The sequence below is a fragment of the Neoarius graeffei genome, chromosome 5 (assembly GCF_027579695.1).
Source record: "Neoarius graeffei isolate fNeoGra1 chromosome 5, fNeoGra1.pri, whole genome shotgun sequence".
In the NCBI taxonomy this organism is placed as follows: domain Eukaryota; kingdom Metazoa; phylum Chordata; class Actinopteri; order Siluriformes; family Ariidae; genus Neoarius; species Neoarius graeffei.
Window position 1 is genome coordinate 49651274 of NC_083573.1, and position 21541 is coordinate 49672814.

At 41.2% G+C, this 21541-nt stretch overlaps 1 protein-coding gene across 13 annotated transcripts in view; it reads left to right on the plus strand.

The window, feature by feature from the left end:
- Positions 1 to 21541, plus strand: part of ptk2ab (protein tyrosine kinase 2ab) — a 251570-nt gene that overhangs the window by 203015 nt on the left and 27014 nt on the right. For 12 of the 13 annotated variants that reach the window (XM_060921913.1, XM_060921917.1, XM_060921909.1 and 9 more), the window contains 3 exons: positions 11896 to 12007; positions 17899 to 17985; positions 19865 to 20014. In XM_060921913.1, the coding sequence (XP_060777896.1) occupies positions 11896 to 12007; positions 17899 to 17985; positions 19865 to 20014 (349 nt within the window). Of the gene's footprint in view, positions 1 to 11249; positions 11329 to 11895; positions 12008 to 17898; positions 17986 to 19864; positions 20015 to 21541 lie in introns of those variants that run through there. The other variant, XM_060921921.1, reaches the window with a different exon arrangement.

Sequence of the window (21541 nt, forward strand, 5' to 3'; positions counted from 1 at the left end):
AGACTCGCTACACGTGAGGAGAGTTGATTACATACGGGCATTGCATAATTTGCATCCTGCTATTTTGCGCTTCCAAAATGGCGAATATCAACAACAACAGAACTGCGTGTCTTCCAGTGTTGCCGGATTGGGCGGTTTTAAGTGCATTTTGGCGGATTTGAACATATTTTGGGCTGGAAAACGTCAGCAGTATCTGGCAACACTGGTGTTTTCATCCACGTTGTTTTCCCGGCGTTTGGTGAGGCCATGACAACCGGGAAAAGGAAGTACATTTTCACGCATGCGCATATTTCATTTCCGCATTATTACTATGGTATAGCACGGTCGCAAAAACTGCCGTGTGACCGCAAGTGGGGCTGCACCGGTGCTAACACGCTTCTCTCTAGTAAGCAGGTTTGTGACGTGTGAACGCTCCACAAAATTTACACCGGTGTAAGATATATCGCAACAAAATACATCGGTGCAGCATCGATGCAAATATGTGCCGTGTGAACACCCCTTTGGAATAATTTGGTTCCAATCTAGAACTAGTTTTAATAATCTCAGAGTTGGTGTCTTGTATTCTGCATGTAACCTGGGTAAAAGGTGGGGGTCAGTGATTTACAGTCGGGAGAGAAAGCTAGAAAAAGCACTCACTAGGCCATTACCAGGTTCATTTGAGCCATTTTGACTGGAGATTCTTGAAATGTGAATTTTATATCAAGCAAAAGGCTCGAATACGTGTAGCATTTTTTCCCCGCGTGCCTATACGGTAATTAACCGTCTGAACCTCAGAATATTTAGGCCAATTCATTGCACTAAATGATTACGAATAATTAAGTCTGTTGAGTTGTTTACTGAATCAAAATACCCTTATCAAAAAGAATTATACTTCAAGTTCATTTTATGAAGTATACTTAACCCCTTGGCTGCCACCCATAATTAATTGTAATGTGCCGGGTATATACAGTAGGTCAAAATTGGGATATTTTGATAATCTTTCTCTAACTTGTTCAGAACTTTATATTTTCAATAATTGTAGAGAAAAGTCACAAAAAAAAAACACACTTGTAGAGTAAAAATAACTTTAGTAATCAAAAACGTCCAAGACAACAGGTCTGGTCAATGAGAACCTGTCCATAAACATGAATTACTAGTACTTGAAAAACACAATGTACACCAAGGGTCCATGTGTTCCAAGTAACCGGGTACCATTTTTATGATGGTCTTTAGTACAACCCGGCTGTGAATAGAACTCGCGAGCTCCCAATCGAGAGGCGGACACGCTAACCACTAGGCCAACTCACAGTAACGTTCCACTGTAAACATTAAGGTACATAAAAGGAGGTGTTTTTGACGAGTAGCGTACATCATAAGGCACAGCGGTAAAAGATTTCATGACGTACGTGACTCGTCCAAGAGCATTGAAGGGGTTAAGTAAAGTTAAAGTATATTTCCTTAAGTATACTTTTGTGTACCAAGTATACTGATATCAATGTACTTACAGTATAGTTGTAAGTAAACTAATCTAATACTTTTTGGGACTAAATTGGCCCACTTTTAGTTTATAAAAAGTATACTTTAAGTCTAAGAGAAGTAAACTTTGAGTATACAGCTAGTATTTTTTTTATTTTGTACTGCAAGTATACCACAAGTAAACTTATATACTAATAGTTTACTAGTTCTATACTTGTAGTCCACTCTTTAGTTTACTAAAGCATACTTCATAGTATACTGGAAATATACTGTGAGTTTACTTGTTTTATAATTCTAGTCCACTTTTAAGTTTACTAAAGTATACTTTGTAGTATACTGGAAATATACTATTAGTTACTGGTTATATACATCTAGTCCACTTTTTAGTTTTGAAGTATACTACAATTACCCTTCTAGGTATACGATTAGTTTTCTAGCCCTAACCCTTACCTCATGCACACTACCAGTACACAATTTAAGTGTTTTGAGTTGACCACAAACTTATGGTACATGTAGGTTTATAAGATGGGATTTAAATCATGCTGCTGTATATCACAAAGAAGCCAATATGTGTGAAAAAGCAGTATTTTATAGGCTACTATCAAAAGGATAAGCACAACTACAGGGCAAGTACACTTAAACATAAGGCACAAATATTTTAATACTTTATTACACTTTTATTCAGTATATCTTGATCAAAAGTTTAAGTATAAGCTTAAAGTGCATATTCTGGACCAAATTCGTTTTTTTTTTATATGAAAGAATGTCCCTTTACACACTCATTCAGAAGGGTAATTGTGTACAAGGCCATCTGTCTACAGCAGAAAAAAATTAAATAACAAAACGCGTCTGGAAAAATCCCAAGGGAGTCTGGAGCCAGATTCGTGACGTCACCTGCGGAAGCGCCAGCAGGCTGCGAGCTTTGCACGGTTTCAGTGCACAGCCTGTGTAGACCAAGTTTAGCAGCTAGCGAGTTTGCATTGAAATATGGAATTGTCACCTGAGCGCAATGTGGGAAGCGATGAGTACTAATCCCATCAAGATTGGTGTTGCTACACCCTCCTACGATACACCTGTTAACCATTTTAATAATTACGCCATAACGTTGAAGAAATTTGCAGAAAACCACCAGGTCGTTTTCTCATAAACAAACCAGCGCTGACGTAGGATTCAGAGGGAGGCGTCCCGCACGTGACGTCACGAAAATCAGTGTTTGCCGGGAAATCCAAATGGCAAGTTTTTTCAGAGGCGGACCAATTCGCCTCAAATGGCTTGATTTCAACTGAATTTTTCTGGTATTGCGCAAGGTAAAAAAAATTGCATAAAATGTGACCGATATTTGACCAAAGTTTAATATAAAATAGGAGAATTACATTGATCTCGCTCCTGAATTTACCCGTGATATGCACTTTAATATACTTAGACTTTTCTATATACTTTTCAGTATAAGCCCGTGTATAACTTTATTAAGTATATCTCTGATAATAAAAAGTAAACTGAAAGCATACTCTCTTATTTTTAGTTTAAAAGAAGTGTACTAGAAGCACACTTGAATAAACTTCTTTTTTGTAAGGGTAGTCAAAAGTGATAATAAAATGATCCAGTGCTACACAGAGACAAGGAGCCTGTTCTGCTTTCTTCAATGACAAATCAAAGGACGGTCATATTATCCACTCACGATTCTTAAAACTCACTTCAACCCTCAACCGAGGGAGACACTAACAGGGTGGAGTCAGTTCATGTTCTGAATGGGGAGAAAAACTCCAGTGCTCTCAGTGAGGGAGGATTTAACCCTTGTATGGTGTTCAGGTCTGTGGTAGAGGCCTGCGCGGGACAGAATTTTCAGTCCCACTCCCGTATTGTGCAGTCCCGCTCCCGCAAAGAATTATGATTTTCAGTCCCGCTCCCACCCGCACCTGCCGTATTTTGTCCCGCTCCCGCCCGCAAATCCCGCATGATGCAGACGTTCGCGTTATTTCTCACGAAAGTTCTTGTCATTGGCTTGGGGAATTAAACAAGCTGAGCTTAGCTGAGCTCTCCACTGACCGATCCTTCACCTGGCGCACGTAGCGAGGGTGCGCGTTGCCAGGCGGCATGCGCAGCTGAGGCTTTACAGAGATACCCAACACACCTACCAAAATCTACAGTGGATATTAAGAATATTGTACATTGCACATAGCTTATATGTCACTCCTCACATTTACATTCTAGGAAATACAAGTAGGCCTATAAGAAATGAATATAATTTAAAGACACAGCGTAATGGTGCCCCGCCCCCTACTTTGAGTGGATTTGAGCATAAATATCTACAGCTCACGTTCAGGGGTGCGTTTCCCAAACAACCAACCAAGTTAGCATTAAACCAATATGGTACGATGCAAGTTTGAACTAACTAACATCCAAAAAACGACTGTTTCCCAAAGCTGTAGTACCAACTTGGTCTGAACCAAATTGATTTGAACCAACACAGTTCAAACCACGATGTTTTCAGATGTGTTCGGATGGTCTTGTTTATTGTCGGAACTCAGAGAAACAACCCGAAGTTGGCTGACAGTGCGAACGGCATTTCACCATTAAATGACCGTTAAGCCAAATTTGGTGCGTCCATAATCTTCCCCTGATGCTTGCAACTTGTTGTAGATGTTCATTTAGACTAATATAAAATTGCATCTCCATAAATTAAAGGCATCTCCATAAATTAAAGCATCATATACTAGTTTTGGCTATAAGGCTATTTGCCTTGATTAAAAATAGCTAAGCAAACTGCTGTGAGATGGCACAGATAACGTTATGTAGATCTACATGTTGTGTATTTATAGGTGGCATTGTTAGGTTTATTGTAAGTTTATTGTTTAGACTCTGACATTCTGCTGACACATTCCAAGTTGAGCGCTGCATGCACTCATGATTGACAGCTCTCGCTTTGATTGACAGCTCTCGCTTTGCGCACTCGCACTCCCACTTCCGAGTCTGTGGCGTTTTTAGTTAGCGGGACTGCAGCTTATCACCTCTCCCGCCCGCTCCCACATTGTGCACTCCCCCTCCTGCCTGCGCCCGCAATGAGCTTTCAAAATTTGCCCCGCGCCGCAGTGCTTTGCGTCGGGTCCCGCGGGACTCCTGCGGGAGTGCAGGGCTCTAGTCTGTGGGACCTGTTTTCATTTTTTATCAAAGGAACAAAAATACGATTAATTATTTTTTCAAACTCAGACTCATTGGCCTTGGCTCATTTTCTGTGAAGAACATATATCAGAACACATTTTCGATGACCACACACTGTACACCCCCCTACACATTTATATTCCATACAGGATGTTTGGGTCCACTGGACCCGGGGATAATAAAAGTGTGGACCTTCACTCTGTCGTCCTCCTGTCTGGGCCTGCTGTGTGTGTGTGTGTGTGTTTCTGCCCCTGCCGTTCAAGCACCGACACCTGTCTGCTCTCACATTCCTACACATTTTACCCTCTGTTTTGCGGGAACCAAGACAGAAGTTCGCATAAATTGGGGGCGGGACACAATAAATATAGCTTTTCCAATGTGGCTCCTTATCACAACTGATCAAGACGGCCAAAAGATTCTCTGCTCAGATGGACTTGCAAATGATTTCGGAAGAGAGAGAAGCTTTTGATGATGATGTAGAGGACGACGTTTCAGAACGTGAGGATCACATTTCTGAAAATTCAGAGTCTGACAGTGACTTTGAAGAAGAGGATGAGATGGAGCATCAGCCAGTCCCAAAACGAAGACGAGCGTGGGGATGATGCGTTGTATAGACTGACATGGTTACTGTATGTGTTCAGCTTGTGTTGTGTGAACTGAACTGAATGGGTTAAGAAATAAAAATCAGTTGTTATGAAAAACCTTGCTTCATTTGTAAATTTGAAGATAAATATCTTTTTTTCCACTCATATCTTGACTGTAATTGATTTTCTTTTTGTAAAATTACATTTTATTAGGGGGGCACGGTGGTGTAGTGGTTAGCGCTGTCGCCTCACAGCAAGAAGGTCCGGGTTCGAGCCCCATGGCCGGCGAGGGCCTTTCTGCGACTTGTCCAGGGTGTACCCCGCCTTTCACCCGTAGTCAGCTGGGATAGGCTCCAGCTTGCCTGAGACCCTGTAGAACAGGATAAAGCGGCTAGAGATAATGAGATGAGATGAAACAAAAAACGAGTAGTGCTTTTTTTTTTAAATAAATGTAATCTAACAAAGGTAAAGGGCAAATATTAACCATGTATGCTGTTTATGTTGCTTGTAATTGGGGTGAAGTAAACATCTGTTAAGTATTTAATGTAAAATTGTTTGATTGTGTTGAATTTAAAGCACCAAAATGCAACGGGTCCACCAGACCCACCAACACTGGCTGAGTAACAAAAATACGAACACAACACAAGGGTTAAGGATGATCTTAAACAGGTAAATGTTCTTGAGCAGGTGTGTTTGCAGTCTGCCTTTTTTTTTTTTTTTTCTTCTGTCTTTAAATAGATCGCCTCAGCTAGTGTATGAGGCTAATGTAACTGCATCCTCCTTCTCAAAACGCCACGAGAAACGCATTTATCATTTCCAGACCAGGCTCGGACTCGGATCTCTTTCTCCTTCTCATTATTTTTATCTCACTGATTTGATCTCGTGGACTAATTAACAATTATTTCCTGAAGGCAAAGTGAATATTGGTGAGTAATAACCAAGATGAAGTCGAGGTTATTATTTACTGAGCCTGAGGTGGATAATTGTTTAAGTATAGCCCCTTCGGACACAAGGAAAAATGCTATGGAACTTCATGTGTACAATTTGTACTCATTATGTCCGAAGGGGATAAATACACAGGTGATTTATTAAAAAAATTTTTCAATTATTTATTTCAAACTTCAAAAGCGGCATGTAAATGTAATATAATCGCGGCGCGGACTTGTGTCACTCATCTATGCAAGTCACATAAAATACTTTGCTTTGAAATCGATAAAATAAACCACAATTCCACCGTAGCTTTGAATAGTTTTCGACCAAACTTCGTAGCATCTTTAGTGCTTTTAGGAACAGCGTTTTCTTTCATAGTTTCTAATTCTTCCTCACTTACGGTGGTGAAATAATTGGCAGCCATTTTGCCAAGTCGCTCGAGGCGATGACTGAGAAATTCGGATTATTTCTCGATAATCAGCGCGCGCAATTTCCTATAATCACCTCCGTATTTATACCAATACACACAACACAAAAGTCTTGAGATGGAAAGACAACAGCAGCAGAAAACCACATCGGGTTCACTCCTGTCAGCCAAGAACAGTAATCTGAGGCTACAGTAGGCACAGACTCACAGAAAATGGACAATTAAAGATGAGAAAAATGTAGTCTGGTCTTTCCTCAGTCTACAAATGTATATTTCTTTCCATTCTGATGTTTGATGTGAACGTTAAAGCAGATGCGCAGAACCTTTATTTTTCAAAAAATTTCTGAGTGGATAGTATCTCCATCCTTGACTCTTGTATGCTGCATAAATGGGAATAAAAATATATATTTTTGAGAGTTAAAATCGACCGCAAAGTTGGCATTCGAGCTGCCCCGCTGAGCCAGCCAGCCCTGAGTGCGTGATATCACAGTGGGAACCGGTTTTAAAGCTTATAGGCAACGGTTTTAATTTTATGCACATTTGAAACTTTATATGTTAAAAAACCCTCTGTAATTTTCTTCTGGTCCCAAGAAGTATTGTTAATAAGTAATAATTAAAATGTTAGTGCGGATCGCGGCGAATTTCTGTTCGGCTATTTTCGTCACCGCTCGGCGCGTGACATCATTTAAGACAAACAAACTGCTTGAGTTGGGTCCACTTCCGTTTACTTACATTGCCGTTTGGCTTGAGTGCAGACGTGCATTCAGGAATTTCCAAAGAAAAACCATGCCTTATTGTTGTGCAGTGAACCGTAACAACGGGACCGGTTCAGGAAGAAGTTTTTACCTTTTTCCGAGAGAGAAGAGGCGGAGCGAGAGGATTGGCTTTTTTCCAAAAAAGGAGAAGAGGTGGAGCGAGTGGGTTGGCTTTTTCCAAAAGAGGAGACGAGGCAGAGCGAGCGGGTTGGCTTTTTCCGAAAGAGGAGACGAGGCGGAGAGAGTGGATTGTGTGCGTGAAGCCAGAGGGTTGTTTTTTTTTTTCCGGAAGAGGAGACGAGGCGGAGAGGGTGGATTGTGCGCGTGAAACAAAATCAAGCAGTCAAAGAAGAAACAGAGCAGCAACGCTCAAGCAAAAAGGAGAAGATTGGAGGTAAACATTTTTACTTTTGCTTGCAATTGACAAGTTAAGAATCCTGAGGGATCCTGTACAATCATTGTGGAAATGAGACAAAGGGATATTTCCTCGCTTAGAGTAGGCTATAAATAGTATAATGCCGCAGATGGCAGGCTAATGTGGCCTACCGGCGCACTGTCCAGTAATCGTTACCTATATCCACTAGGGAGGGCGGTTTAATTATTCTTCAGAAGGGCTCTTATTTAGTATTACGACGAAAGTAGGAATTTATCATAACTACCAGGATAAATCATTTGGGCACGAGTCTTGTTGAGGTCTAGGGTCACCGTGATCAGAGTCGGCCGAGTCGCTGTCCAATTCCGAGGCCGCACGGTCAAATCAGTGAGCCACATTCACCGATTGTTTCGCAACAGCCATAGGTTCATACATACAGTATATGGTTTCACCTCTCGATATTCAATTTGGAGGGTTCCTGCTTCAAAATCGCTATCGCTTTCAGACATTTTACACAACCTCTCACGACCAAAGTCCGTACACGTGTGCTCGGTTCGCAGGTAAACACAGAACTGCTCCCGGTCTGTTTGGCTTGAATGACGTCAGGATGACGGTCCCCTGGCAGTGAAAGTGTGCATAAGTAAGATGTAAACAAACCTTTGGAAATTGGGCAAAACAGTATATTTTAACCGTTTTATTCAATTTTAGGGTGCAAATTAGACACTAGGAAAATTGAATTTGCTTTTTGGGTCGTCCTTCTAGACAATAAAGTTGATATTCTACGTTTCACCTCGGACCATTGCCTATGACCTTTAAGGCCGAGGCCTTTTACAGCTATAGACCAAAGTCATATCAATAAAAATTGATGGTGAAAGTAAGAAATATCGTTACCGACTTGCTCAACTAAGACTGATTTGCCTTCATTGATTGTGGGTTGACTCTCATTAAAACAGGATAGGAGTTATAAGTTATGCAACATACATGTACATGCATGCATTTTCACTGATAAAACGTAAAAGGCTAATTAAATAATCAGATGAACTGAGACAATCACATTCTGAAGCAAATTAAATAATCTTATAGCGGTAACTTAAACACACAATACAAATTACATGTATTAATCCAAATGCAGGGAAACAACGTGTTGTTTTTTTTTATCCAAATGAGAGTCGGAGCTTACCCGTCTGTGTTCTCGCTTCTTGAAGGCCGATCTTGTGGCCGATTGTTTTGAAACAATCTGACTTTCAGTTGTTCGTTCAGTTCTCCATTCATTCATTTCTTCCACATAAGGGCGAGATGGCAGCAACATCCAGTTTAGAAATCAGGCGGCTGCCCCACTCATTCTCTCCATACTGAGTACTCCGCCATTACTGCTTGGCTCAGGCAATTACTAAAACCCGGGATGTCACCGGTTTTAGCAACAACCACGGGGAGGTCACTGCCCAAGCGATATGTCCCGTCCCGTCCTGGGTTTTAGCAACAACCCTCAGCTCATGCTGAGGACTGGTGCAACTGAACTAAGGCCACACCAATTTAATTAGTTGGTTCTCGGATTTTTTCAGGAAAAAAATATGAAGCGAGCGCGCGAAATAAAAATAAAATTTAAAAAATGCTCTGATGGTAAAATTAGCGGTGGAAATAGAGGGCTTTCATAATAGAGAAGCAAAACAAAGACAATACATTATTGTTACACATTTCATATGGCTCTTTTAATAGCTTATCTTATTTCCACCCATATGCATTAAGGGCTAGCTCTAGCTGCACATCTTTTATCAGGCAAACCAGTAAACAGATAGGCTAAATAAACGATTGAATTACAGTCAATTGAACATCTACAATGCACAGAAAAAAAGATTTGACCAGGAGTAGGCTACTTCTGATGGCTAAATACTTCGAATGATTTTTTGTTTGCCCCTCACATCAGTCAATGAAATATATAAATCAAACCCACCTCCACAGAGCTGTTGTCCAAGTTGGCACATCGCAGGGTAACAAACTCACGGCATCTTGAGTACAACTGTGCAAAGTTTTCCCCCTCTTGAATTTTGACACACCTGTCAAAGATTTTACGCTTCTGTTCGCTGAATATCCTAACAATCACAAACACAGGCTTTGCAGGATTCCCCTCCACAGGCATGTTTCTTCCACAAGTCTTTATCTAAAGTGAAAGGGGCGATTTGATTGGTTTTCGACGTCACGTGACCTCAACCTGCAGTCGATTTCGATTTTTTTTTTTTTTTCATTTTGCATTTTCTTCAAGCGGCGATTCCGAGAACCAACTAATCGAATTGGTGTGGCCTTACTTAAAATAAATAAATAAATACTTTACTTTTCTTGTAGTTTTCTTTAATTGTTGGTACTGCACCCTCTTTCAATACAGGCCTATAGCCAACGCTCCTCAACTGATCAGAGGTCTCGTACGAGTCCTCAGTAAAATGTGCAGAGCAGAGGAGAGACCACTTCATAGCCGCCCAATGTGCCCGTGAACTACTTGTAAAATGCGTCCAAATCTTTGCAGTTTGAACATTCTTGGACCATGAATGCAACTTAAATCCACCTTCTGTCGTGTTGCTGCACCTGCCAGCAACACATCTACGTGGCATGGCGATAAATTAGCTCAAAATGGAGGCTCCGAGTTGCAGTCAGCTCTGTGTTTTAGTATAGCGGAAATGGCGATGAGACCGATAGACTTCCTGCTGTGACGTTACGGACGTCAAGGTCATTCACTCAGACCGCTACCTATATTAATCACTTTAATCGTAAAAATTACTCTATTAGATTTATTGTTAACGCTTAAAACTATTCCTGTGCCATTCTTGAGGTCTCAAGGCGTTTATAAACGAAAGTGAGGCCATTGCTCTGCGTATATGCTTTAACTGAAGTTCTTGACTTGTATCTTCGTGATTTTTTGCATTGCGCTGCTGCCATGTGATTGGCTCATTGAATATATAGTGGACACTTTGTGCGTATAATACTATATGGTTGAATAAACATATTTTGGAGTACTTTTCTATATAGCAAGATTTTTAAAATTTAAATAGTAGGTTGTTTAAGGTAGGGTTTTTTTTTTAGTATTGAGAATGATTGGCACCAGGACAACTATTCAAAAGTTTACATTTTCAAGTTCCGTTTATTCACAGGCGTCAGTGAATTTTCCACATTTTTTTTTATAAAGAAGGGATTTTAAGATGATTTTTCCACACTCGCGCACTCACTCACTCGTTCAAAAATGTTAATCATTGTGAGTACCGTCGACTGCTGACACCAGCTTGGCTCTCGTGTTTTGTTGTTCATCTTGCTGACCCAAGAAATGAAAGAAATTCAGGCGACCCGTACGAGTGCATTCACTTTTCACCGAAGCACTGATGAAGGTTTCCAGGTAAAGTTCTAATGGGGAGAGAAAATCTGGGCCACACGTTCAGAATGATCTAAGCAGATGTATTTTCACTCGGTTGTGTCCTTCATTCATCTGTTGGCAGCACACATGCTGCGCTTGTCAGGGTTCAGTGCACCTAAAAATAGTTGTCCGAGCCTGGGTATAGGACATGAAGTGCATTCTCTTCGTACTGGGTCTCACCCGTTTGTGCTGTTAACATCTCCTCCATCTCTCCATGAAAATCTGAGATCTTAGCAAGTTGACAACAGGTACGAGTCTTTCACCGTGTCGAGATACATTAACTTTGGTCAGTATTCACTCGAAATTGTATGATTTGGTTTGAGTTTTGCTATTTATTTATTTATTTATTTATTTATTTTTGTCGTGACCTGGAGTGGAACTGTTGTGAATGAATTCTTATGAGTTGTTATTTCCGATAACGTTCACAAATATATTTTTAACATATGACAAAATTGCTATCAATAGACTGCTCATTGCAGGTTTTACAAACCACAAACTGAACATTTACCAATATGTACAGTCATAGGTTTGTAAATTTGTCTGTTTTAATGTTTTTTTTTTTCTCATATTCCACAGTGTTGTGTTGCGTAATCAAGTTATCAGCAATTACGCTGCTGGTTATGGGTTGTGTCATTCTTTCCTAGGCAGGTCTGGACTTAAGACTCATACACACAGTCAAAACAGACAGTCTCAGTGTGAAGAGCTTGGGCTAAGGCAGCACGTCTATCTAGAATCCTTCCCACTGTGTGTGTTCAGGTTTTAGCAGTGATGTTGTTAGCTCACAGGGCTGTTTTCCCTCCTCCATGTTTCTATAGCACCATCCTCGCAGAGGAGAAGGCTCAGCAGGAGGAGCGCAGTCGGATGGAGATGAGGAGGCAGGTGAACGTGTCTTGGGATTCTGGGGGATCAGACGAGGCACCCCCTAAAGTAAGTAGTTTTTTTTTGTGTGTGAATTAGGCTTTGAGTTATGAGAATAATGTTTTACTCCAGTCAGCTAGAGCTACATCATTTCAACATATATATATATATATATATATATATATATATATATATATATATATGGTATTACACGATTGCGTGAAAATCTGAAGTTTATCTTCGAGTGGTGAATATATTCAGGAGTGAAAATATTTTCAACACGAGAAGATAAACTTCATATCTTTGCACCACCATGTAATGTTCTTTCTATGATATGGACACATCCACAATACGCAAGTTAATCAAAAGAATTTTAATTTTGAATCAATTCACCATCTTGACAATGCGTGTCCAGTCAAACACTGGGAGTGACATCACCAGAGTGAAATATCGGGAATTATTTTTTTCGCGTTGAGGTTTCCATCAAATCCTGCGCTCTGATTGGCTGGCGAGCAGGTCTGTATCATACGGTACGGACCCCAGTCATGGACCCCGGTTACGGACCTCTGGTGACTCGCTCGTTCACAACAACAACAAACATGGTAGCATTTTTGTCAACATTTTTTTTTATAAGATTATCAAAAATCTTGTAAATTTTTGCAGCATTTCTCAGGAGAATAGCATTGATTTTACAGCATGGATAGCGATAACGACAGTGTTCACAGCGAAAGCGAGTTTTACTACCCTGAGGAAGAAGAAATAAAATAAAACATTTCATTAGAAAGCTAAAAACTTGTAACTTGCTAACGCCGAGCAAAAACATGGCTGAATCCTGAATGACTCCTATTTGTATAAATAGGGGACTACATAGGTGGCAAAATGTAGTTTTTTTCCTGCCATGGAAGTGCACTTGTATACCGAGGAGGAAGCCATTTACATTACAGCCGTGAATGAGGATTCAAAATGGCGGCTCGCCTCGGCTCCGTTTTCCCTTTCGGGCGCTCTCGTTTTCTGTTAGAATTTGGTAAAGAAAAAAATAAATATATTATTTACCAGCTTAAGGTCGGTCCGTATCGTGAAATACCGTGACCTCGGCCTTGAATACTGACCTCGGCCCAGAGGGCCTCGCTCAGTACTTTCAAGACCTCGGTCACGGCATTTCACGATACGGACCTCCCAGCTAGTAAATAACATATATTTATTATACGTACAGGACACTTTTTCGATGGAATAAAAATATGTTCTATTCCCTTCTAGTGGGTTCTATTCTTTTGGTTCTATAGCATGCAATATTGTTCGCATATCGCTTATCCTACATGTATTACGCCACTCTGTCCAATGGAGAATGAGCGTGCAATATTGTTAGAATATTGCATGTTGTCAAGACAACACAATGTCACACATCGGAGCTCATGCGAAGATCCACTGACAACTTTTCTGCTGCGCATGCACACAATCATTTCTTTGTCGGCAGGGAAAGAGAGAAGACGAGGCTAATCCAGTGCTACTACTAGGATTAGCTATGTTATAATTAATCACTAAATGAATAAACTGAAACTGAAGACGTGCTGAACACTTCATGATATATTCTTCACGCATATTTACAAGAGAAAAACATACCAACGGACATGGAAAAACTGGAAAAGAGACACGTCGGAGATGTAAAACTTCCACACTAGCGAGTGACTGTGACAGTTTGTAAACAAACATGGCCGTGAGGTTTGCTTCATTAAATATGGAAGATTTTGAGAGAATTTTGGCTGCCAGGTCGCTCTGTTGTGTGTAGCTGTCAATGTTGATTTTAAAAGTAACTAAGTAAATTGCACAGGGAAAAAAATAATAATATTCGGCTTGACTGCGCTAGCATTAGCCTTCGCTAACGCTACACCAACTGGAAGGTAATTGCACTGCCACGCTAACAGCACCGAGTCGCGAATGCTGATATGAAGAGTGTGTATATGTATTATAATAATATTGGATGGGTTTTTTTTCATGGTCTATCAGATATATTCCATTCAGCTAGCATGATATTGAACGAATATATCTGATATACCACTCAAAGCCAGCCAATATTATTTAAATATGTCACTCGGCTTCGCAATGTATTTCGTATGAAAAATGTGAGTTTTTCAGCACGAGAAGTTCAACTTCATACCTTCAAGCGAACATATGATTTTCTTTTTATTATATAGACACATTCACAAACAAAAAGTGCCCAAATTTATGAAAACAATTCATTGGTTTCCTCACAAGTGACACACAGAGATTTACATCATGGTTTTAGTTCTCCATGTCTCAGATGTAGCTCATATGAAAAATACGTGTGGTGTATTTCCCAGTAAAACCCTCATGTCTATATATATATATATATATATATATATATATATATATATATATATATAAAACAGTTATTCCACGAAATCATGTCGTACATGAGCTGGTAACTGATGAGACGCGTAGTGCTGAGTTGACTATAAGTCATGTACAGCAAGATTGAGTGGAATTACTTTTATTCTATCCACATTCACTGGATTTTGAGAAACAGAGCATTTTTTTATTTTTATTTGTTGCAAATTCAATAAATAAAAATTTCATCCAAAATGTCCGACAAAATCGTTTCCACTTAGAATGTAAACAAACCGGCGAAATGACAGTAGCAATTTGTGAAAAATGCTATAATAATAATAATTCTTGAAAAATAAAAAAAGATACCTTCTTACCATCAAGTACTTCTATTTCATATTTTGTTGGGGTTTTTTTTGTATTTTTGGGGGTTTTGTTTCGGATAAAGCTTTTATTTCTTCTTCGGTGGGTTCAGCAACACGCTCCGCCATTTTGTTTTTCTCTACTCACGGGATATGAGCTCAAGCGCACGATTGCTCATATCCAGTGAATGTGTGTGTGTGTATATATATATATATATATATATATATATATATATATATATATATATGTGTGTGTGTGTGTGGTGTTTTTGTTTGTTTGTTTGTTTGTTTGTTTGTTTTATCTTTACTGGTACTCTGTATATTCCAGATGTATGATGGTGGATGGAATAGAACTCTCAGTGTTTGTTAACAATTTATCAGTTGTCACTCCTGCAGGGTGGCTGGCACAATCGTCCTTGTGTGAAATGTAGTTGGATCATTCATTCATTTTCAATAACCGCTTTGTCCTGGTCAGGGACCCGGTGCCTATCCCGGGAACACTGGGTGTGAGGCGGGATTACACAATATTCATACTGTGACTGGATCTGTAAAAGTCAGTGCTTGTTATTGAACATTTATTAGAGAAGATTCTCGTTGCCATAAATAGCTCGCATTGTTGTGGCATTTCTAATGAAACTGAAAACTTATCCTTTTATTTCCCTGCGGTAACACAGAGATTTAACAACATGTTCAGGATTTTTTTCCCATTTCACTTACATTATAGTTGCTCTATTTTGCGTGCACTAAAATGGAAAGATTGCTCATAAGACTACAAATGATATTTACGCTACACATTTCCACAGATGAGCAAACATGTCTCTGATGCCGAGGCATTTATGGTTAAAATGATTCGCTTTGGCCATGCCAACCTTACCCTTCAGTACTTTATTGTGTGCTCCATGTAGTTCCTATACGGCATGACCTCATTATAACGATTTGGCTAAATCCTTGGAACAGCCACTGAATTTTCATACAAAACCTGGACGTTTGAGTGGAACATGAAGATAACTGCTGTATGAAATAGCTGTATATAATCATAAATAGTCTACTAGTTTGGGAGAATTTTCAATGTTTCATGAATATTTCGTTAATGTTTATTATCTCGGTCGAAGGGTTCATCCAAAGTGAGATCGAATGCAAGTATTTAATGTATATATCGTACGTAGTATGCTACAGGTAAAGTCAAGTATGTACATTTAAAAATGGAGCTCAGCGTAAATTTTGATTAATGTTGTGATTTTGCCGTAAACCGTTACGTGGACTAGGAAAAAATAATTTCAGTCTGTAAGGAGTTGTTCAATCAGTCCAAAATGAGATAATAGAATTCTTTCCAGAAGGCTAAAGGCCAATTTATGTTGACAACCCAGTCCTCGCAGATGGCGTCGCAGATGGCGTCTGCGTAGCCCCCCCACCTTCGCAGACGCTCTGCGCGCACCTCCCAAAAATTGTGACCACCGCAGAAGCCTCGCAGACAGCGTCGCAGACAAGAGGGCTCTGATTGGTCCACTCTACATCCGCTGTACACGCACTTCCGCTTCCCTACTCTCCCGGTTTGGTTTGTTTTCACGACCGCCATTTTTAAAAACACGAGCGAAGATGGAGCAGCACGAAGAGCGGTTGATCGAGGAAGTGAGGAAGTACGTACATCTATACGACTCCAGTTCTAGTCATTATAAATAACCGGAGGATAAACACTCCACTAACCACACCCACCAACTACTCCTAGCGATTTCGCGACTTCGCGCCCCCTTGCGTTGTGGCGGTGAATAACATCACGCACGCCTATTACTCCCCGCTCAACGATAAATTACAACTGTCTGCGAAAAGCTATCTGCGAAAGCCTTGTCGCAAGAGCATGCAGAGGCCCTTAGAGAGTTGGACAGCTGGTGATTGATACGGTCAGCTACTGGGGGGGGGGTGTAAATGGGCGTTAAGAGCTTCTCTCACACCCCCTCCCACACTGAGCTAATTCATGCTCGTGTGCTCATTTTGTCGGCTGCTCTACAGGTGTCCCTGTCTGTCTGTCACCCTCACACCAGCACGGCTGCTATAGAACTGTGTGCTTCCCATTGCTGATGTGTGTGTATAAGCTGTGGCTCATCTGCATATGTGGTGTTGTCATGCTTCTCTAAATAGTCTCTCTTTTCATTTGTGCTGTGTGTCTGCTGTCTTTGTCTGGGCTGTGGTGTTCGCGTGTGTGTGTGTGTGTGTGGTTTTGTAGCCTTCACGCAGACCCTCTCTGCAGCACAGTGTTAGCTTGGACTGTCTGTCTGCCGCTTCAGCATGCCCACAGTCATTCGGCTCCCAGCTCTCCCTCTGCTTCTTCCAGCCCCCTGCTGTTTCTCCGCTGCTCTCACTTCCACTAGCGCTGAACTCCCAGAATCCCACACTGCCCCCACATGTGCCCAAGCTCAGCAGGAGACCCACCATACCACCCACAGTGGCCTTAACTGGGCAAACCCTGAATCAGCATGCTTACTATCCGTCTCTCCAGGCAGGTGTTATTGGGACAGCAGGGAAGCTTCATATTATTTCTTCGGAAACCATAAAACTAACGTATATGAAAATGTCATCCCAAGGTGTGGAACTTTCTGCATGTTCAGGGCACTCAAACGTACAACATGACCCTGTTACTTTCCGCCTGCATGTGCATGAACTCGTTGTAATTCAGGTCAACTATGTTCTTGTGTCAACCTTCAGATCTGTCCTTCACACACACACACACACAAGCATTTTCAAATGTCGGTGTTTTGCAGTAGGGACCTGTTTTATGATATCTGAGAACTCTGTCCCATCTTAAACTGACCATTATATTTCACTCTTTGTATTTGACTCTTTCTTTCCTCTGCTCGTCCGGAGGGGTGGACACGTGACTCTGTGTATGAGAGGCTATACAAGGTAGATTTGCCTCTAAACAGCTCTCTCCATCCACAGCTGAATGTGATGCAGCATCTCAACCAATCTGAAGAGGACTTTCTGCCTTCACTGTCTAATCCCCTAATAGCATCTAATATACATCACACCCCTTCCCCGACTAAATAACATTATGTAAGAAGAGCATTTTGGACGACTGACTAACTGCTTGTGTTTTACGAGCTTCTTTTGGTTGATCCCCTTCAACAGACTGGACTTTCCATCCACACAAAGTCATTGCAGTTTTGTGTGTGCCTGGTCCCCTAATTACAGAATCTCATACAAACTGTTCTGGTTGAATCAACTTACAATGATTGATCGTGTGTACGTGTGCATTTGCAGCCCAGCAGACCTGGTTATCCAAGTCCACGCTCAAGTGAAGGTTTCTACCCCAGTCCTCAACATATGGGCCAGCACAATCACTTTCAGGTACCGTACACACACTATATTAGTACAACCCCGATTCCAAAAAAGTTGGGACAAAGTACAAATTGTAAATAAAAACGGAATGCAATGATGTGGAAGTTTCAAAATTCCATGTTTTATTCAGAATAGAACATAGATGACATATCAAATGTTTAAACTGAGAAAATGTATCATTTAAAGAGAAAAATTAGGTGATTTTAAATTTCATGACAACACATTTCAAAAAAGTTGGGACAAGGCCATGTTTCCCACTGTGAGACATCCCCTTTTCTCTTTACAACAGTCTGTAAACGTCTGGGGACTGAGGAGACAAGTTGCTCAAGTTTAGGTATAGGAATGTTAACCCATTCTTGTCTAATGTAGGATTCTAGTTGCTCAACTGTCTTAGGTCTTTTTTGTCGTATCTTCCATTTAATGATGCGCTTAATGTTTTGTATGGGTGAAAGATCTGGACTGCAGGCTGGCCAGTTCAGTACCCGGACCCTTCTTCTACGCAGCCATGATGCTGTAATTGATGCAGTATGTGGTTTGGCATTGTCATGTTGGAAAATGCAAGGTCTTCCCTGAAAGAGACGTTGTCTGGATGGGAGCATATGCTGCTCTAGAACCTGGATATACCTTTCAGCATTGATGGTGTCTTTCCAGATGTGTAAGCTGCCCATGCCACACACACTAATGCAACCCCATACCATCAGAGATGCAGGCTTCTGAACTGAGCGCTGATAACAACTTGGGTCGTCCTTCTCCTCTTTAGTCCGAATGACACAGCGCCCCTGATTTCCATAAAGAACTTCAAATTTTGATTCGTCTGAACACAGAACAGTTTTCCACTTTGCCACGGTCCATTTTAAATGAGCCTTGGCCCAGAGAAGACATCTGCGCTTCTGGATCGCGTTTAGATACGGATTCTTCTTTGAACTATAGAGTTTTAGCTGGCAACGGCAGATGGCACGGTGAATTGTGTTCACAGATAATGTTCTCTGGAAATATTCCTGAGCCCATTTTGTGATTTCCAATACAGAAGCATGCCTGTATGTGATGCAGTGCCGTCTAAGGGCTTGAAGATCACGGGCACCCAGTATGGTTTTCCGGCCTTGACCCTTACGCACAGAGATTCTTCCAGATTCTCTGAATCTTTTGATGATATTATGCACTGTAGATGATGATATGTTCAAACTCTTTGCAATTTTACACTGTCGAACTCCTTTCTGATATTGCTCCACTATTTGTCGGGGCAGAATTAGGGGGATTGGTGATCCTCTTCCCATCTTTACTTCTGAGAGCCGCTGCCACTCCAAGATGCTCTTTTTATACCCAGTCATGTTAATGACCTATTGCCAATTGACCTAATGAGTTGCAATTTGGTCCTCCAGCTGTTCCTTTTTTGTACCTTTAACTTTTCCAGCCTCTTATTGCCCCGTCCCAACTTTTTTGAGATGTGTTGCTGTCATGAAATTTCAAATGAGCCAATATTTGGCATGAAATTTCAAAATGTCTCACTTTCGACATTTGATATGTTGTCTATGTTCTGTTGTGAATACAATATCAGTTTGAGATTTGTAAATTATTGCATTCCGTTTTTATTTACAATTTGTACTTTGTCCCAACTTTTTTGGAATTGGGGTTGTACCACAATCATTAGACATGTAATCAAAAACCGCACTCTACAAACGACACCAGTCAGGTTTTTTTATTTTGTAAATCGTTGCATTACATTCATGGCATTGAACAGATGCTCTTATCCAGAATGACGTACAACATTCCGGCTGATCCAGGGAGTCAAACATGCAACCTTTTGCTCCCAAAGCTGCTTCTCTAACCTTAAGGCCATGGCTTCACCATTTGGAATTCATAAAATGTTTCACTGCTCTTTCTTTTCTAGCTGGGAGGCTACCCAGGCCCTCACGCTATGCCCTCCATGCCCAGTGGATTGTATCCTCCACAGGCCTCAGGCATGGGGCTCGACGTCCACGACGGCTGGAATCATCACAGAGCTGCGCAGGACCATGCCATGTGGAACCCCAACGCAGAAGTAAGGGGGGAAAAGAATGTTACTGTATTCTTGATAATAAGCCACTACCAGTACTAGAAAACGAGGGGTTTCGATGCAGTGAAGACAATAAAACTTATTCACCGCTTTTCAAAATCACTGTCGTGACGTGACGTGAAATAAAACCCGCACGTCCTCACTGCAGCCCTACTCGATTAGAAGTTAGATAACGTAGCTAGCTAATGTACTTCATTTGAAGTCAACTATCTAACTTTATAAATAATGAAACTAGTAGCGGGTGGTGCAGTGGTTAGCACTGTCGCCTCACAGCTAACCAGGGCCTTTCTGTGTGGAGTTTCCATGTTCTCCCGATGCTCAGGTTTCCTCCGACAGTCCAAAGACGTGGATTAAGACAAGTGGCTACGCTAAATTCCCCATAGGTGTGAATGTGAGCGTGAATCATTGTATATCTCCGTGTAAACCCTGTAATAGATTGGCAAATTGCCCAGGATGTACCGCACCTCTCACCCAAAGTCCGCAGGGATTGGCTCCAGGTTCTCCCGCAACCCTGACAGATAAGCCAGTGTTCCAACCAAGGCGCTACGCCTTGCCCTCCAGCCCGTGCGCCCTGCCCTCAAATACGGTACAAATGCCATGCCCAAATTTATATGCGCCCTTACTCATAATTTTCCAGAACTTTCCGAGCACTCGGCACATACGTTCTGCCACTGAAAGAGTGTTGCTGACTTGCAGTGAAAGTGTTTCATGTTGACCAATCACAACACACTATTAGCGCGGGGTCAAAGACATGCTCTGTCGACCATTTTGCCTTATTAAAATAATGAGTCAGTGCAGCAAGGTACACGTGAAAAGCAGCGATGCCTACAAAGGCATGAAAGAGAAAAGAATTGATTAAAGGAGCAAGGAGCTCACAGAACTTAGCATCTCTGTTTGCCAAAACATAAGTAGATCTAGAAGTTGAGAACTAAACAAATTCAGTCAAAGGTTAGGCCCGATAGATCGAGACTCTCGATGTAGATCTGTAGAAATTCTAATCACTAACACTAACCCCTTCAATGCCCTTGGACGAGTCATGTACTAGAGCCCTGCAGTCCCGTGGGAGTCCCACGGGACCCGACGCAAAGCAGTGTGGCGCGGGACAAATTTTGAAAGCTCAATGCGGGAGCAGGCGGGAGAGGTGATAAGCTGCAGTCCCGCTAACTAAAAACGTATTTAAAATGAAATTTATAAATTATTAATTTATGTCTATCATATATAATTTGTGCTGGATATTTTATTTGGCATTAATAAAAACATTTTAAGATGCCTAAATTTGCGGATGTGGTCTAATCTCGCGTACGTTTCCGATTCCTTTCCGCTCTTCCGTGTTTGAGATCTCCGATCATGGCAGAAGAGCAGAGCTCCTTTAGTGAAGCTCACAGTGCTTCAGAAGTAAGTGCTGCTTTAAAAAGAGGTACATTTACCGTTAAAAAGTCAAGAGTCCTGAAATCAGACATTTGGAAGTCGTTCTCACTCGTGTACGACGCAGAGGGAAATCAGCTGCCCTTT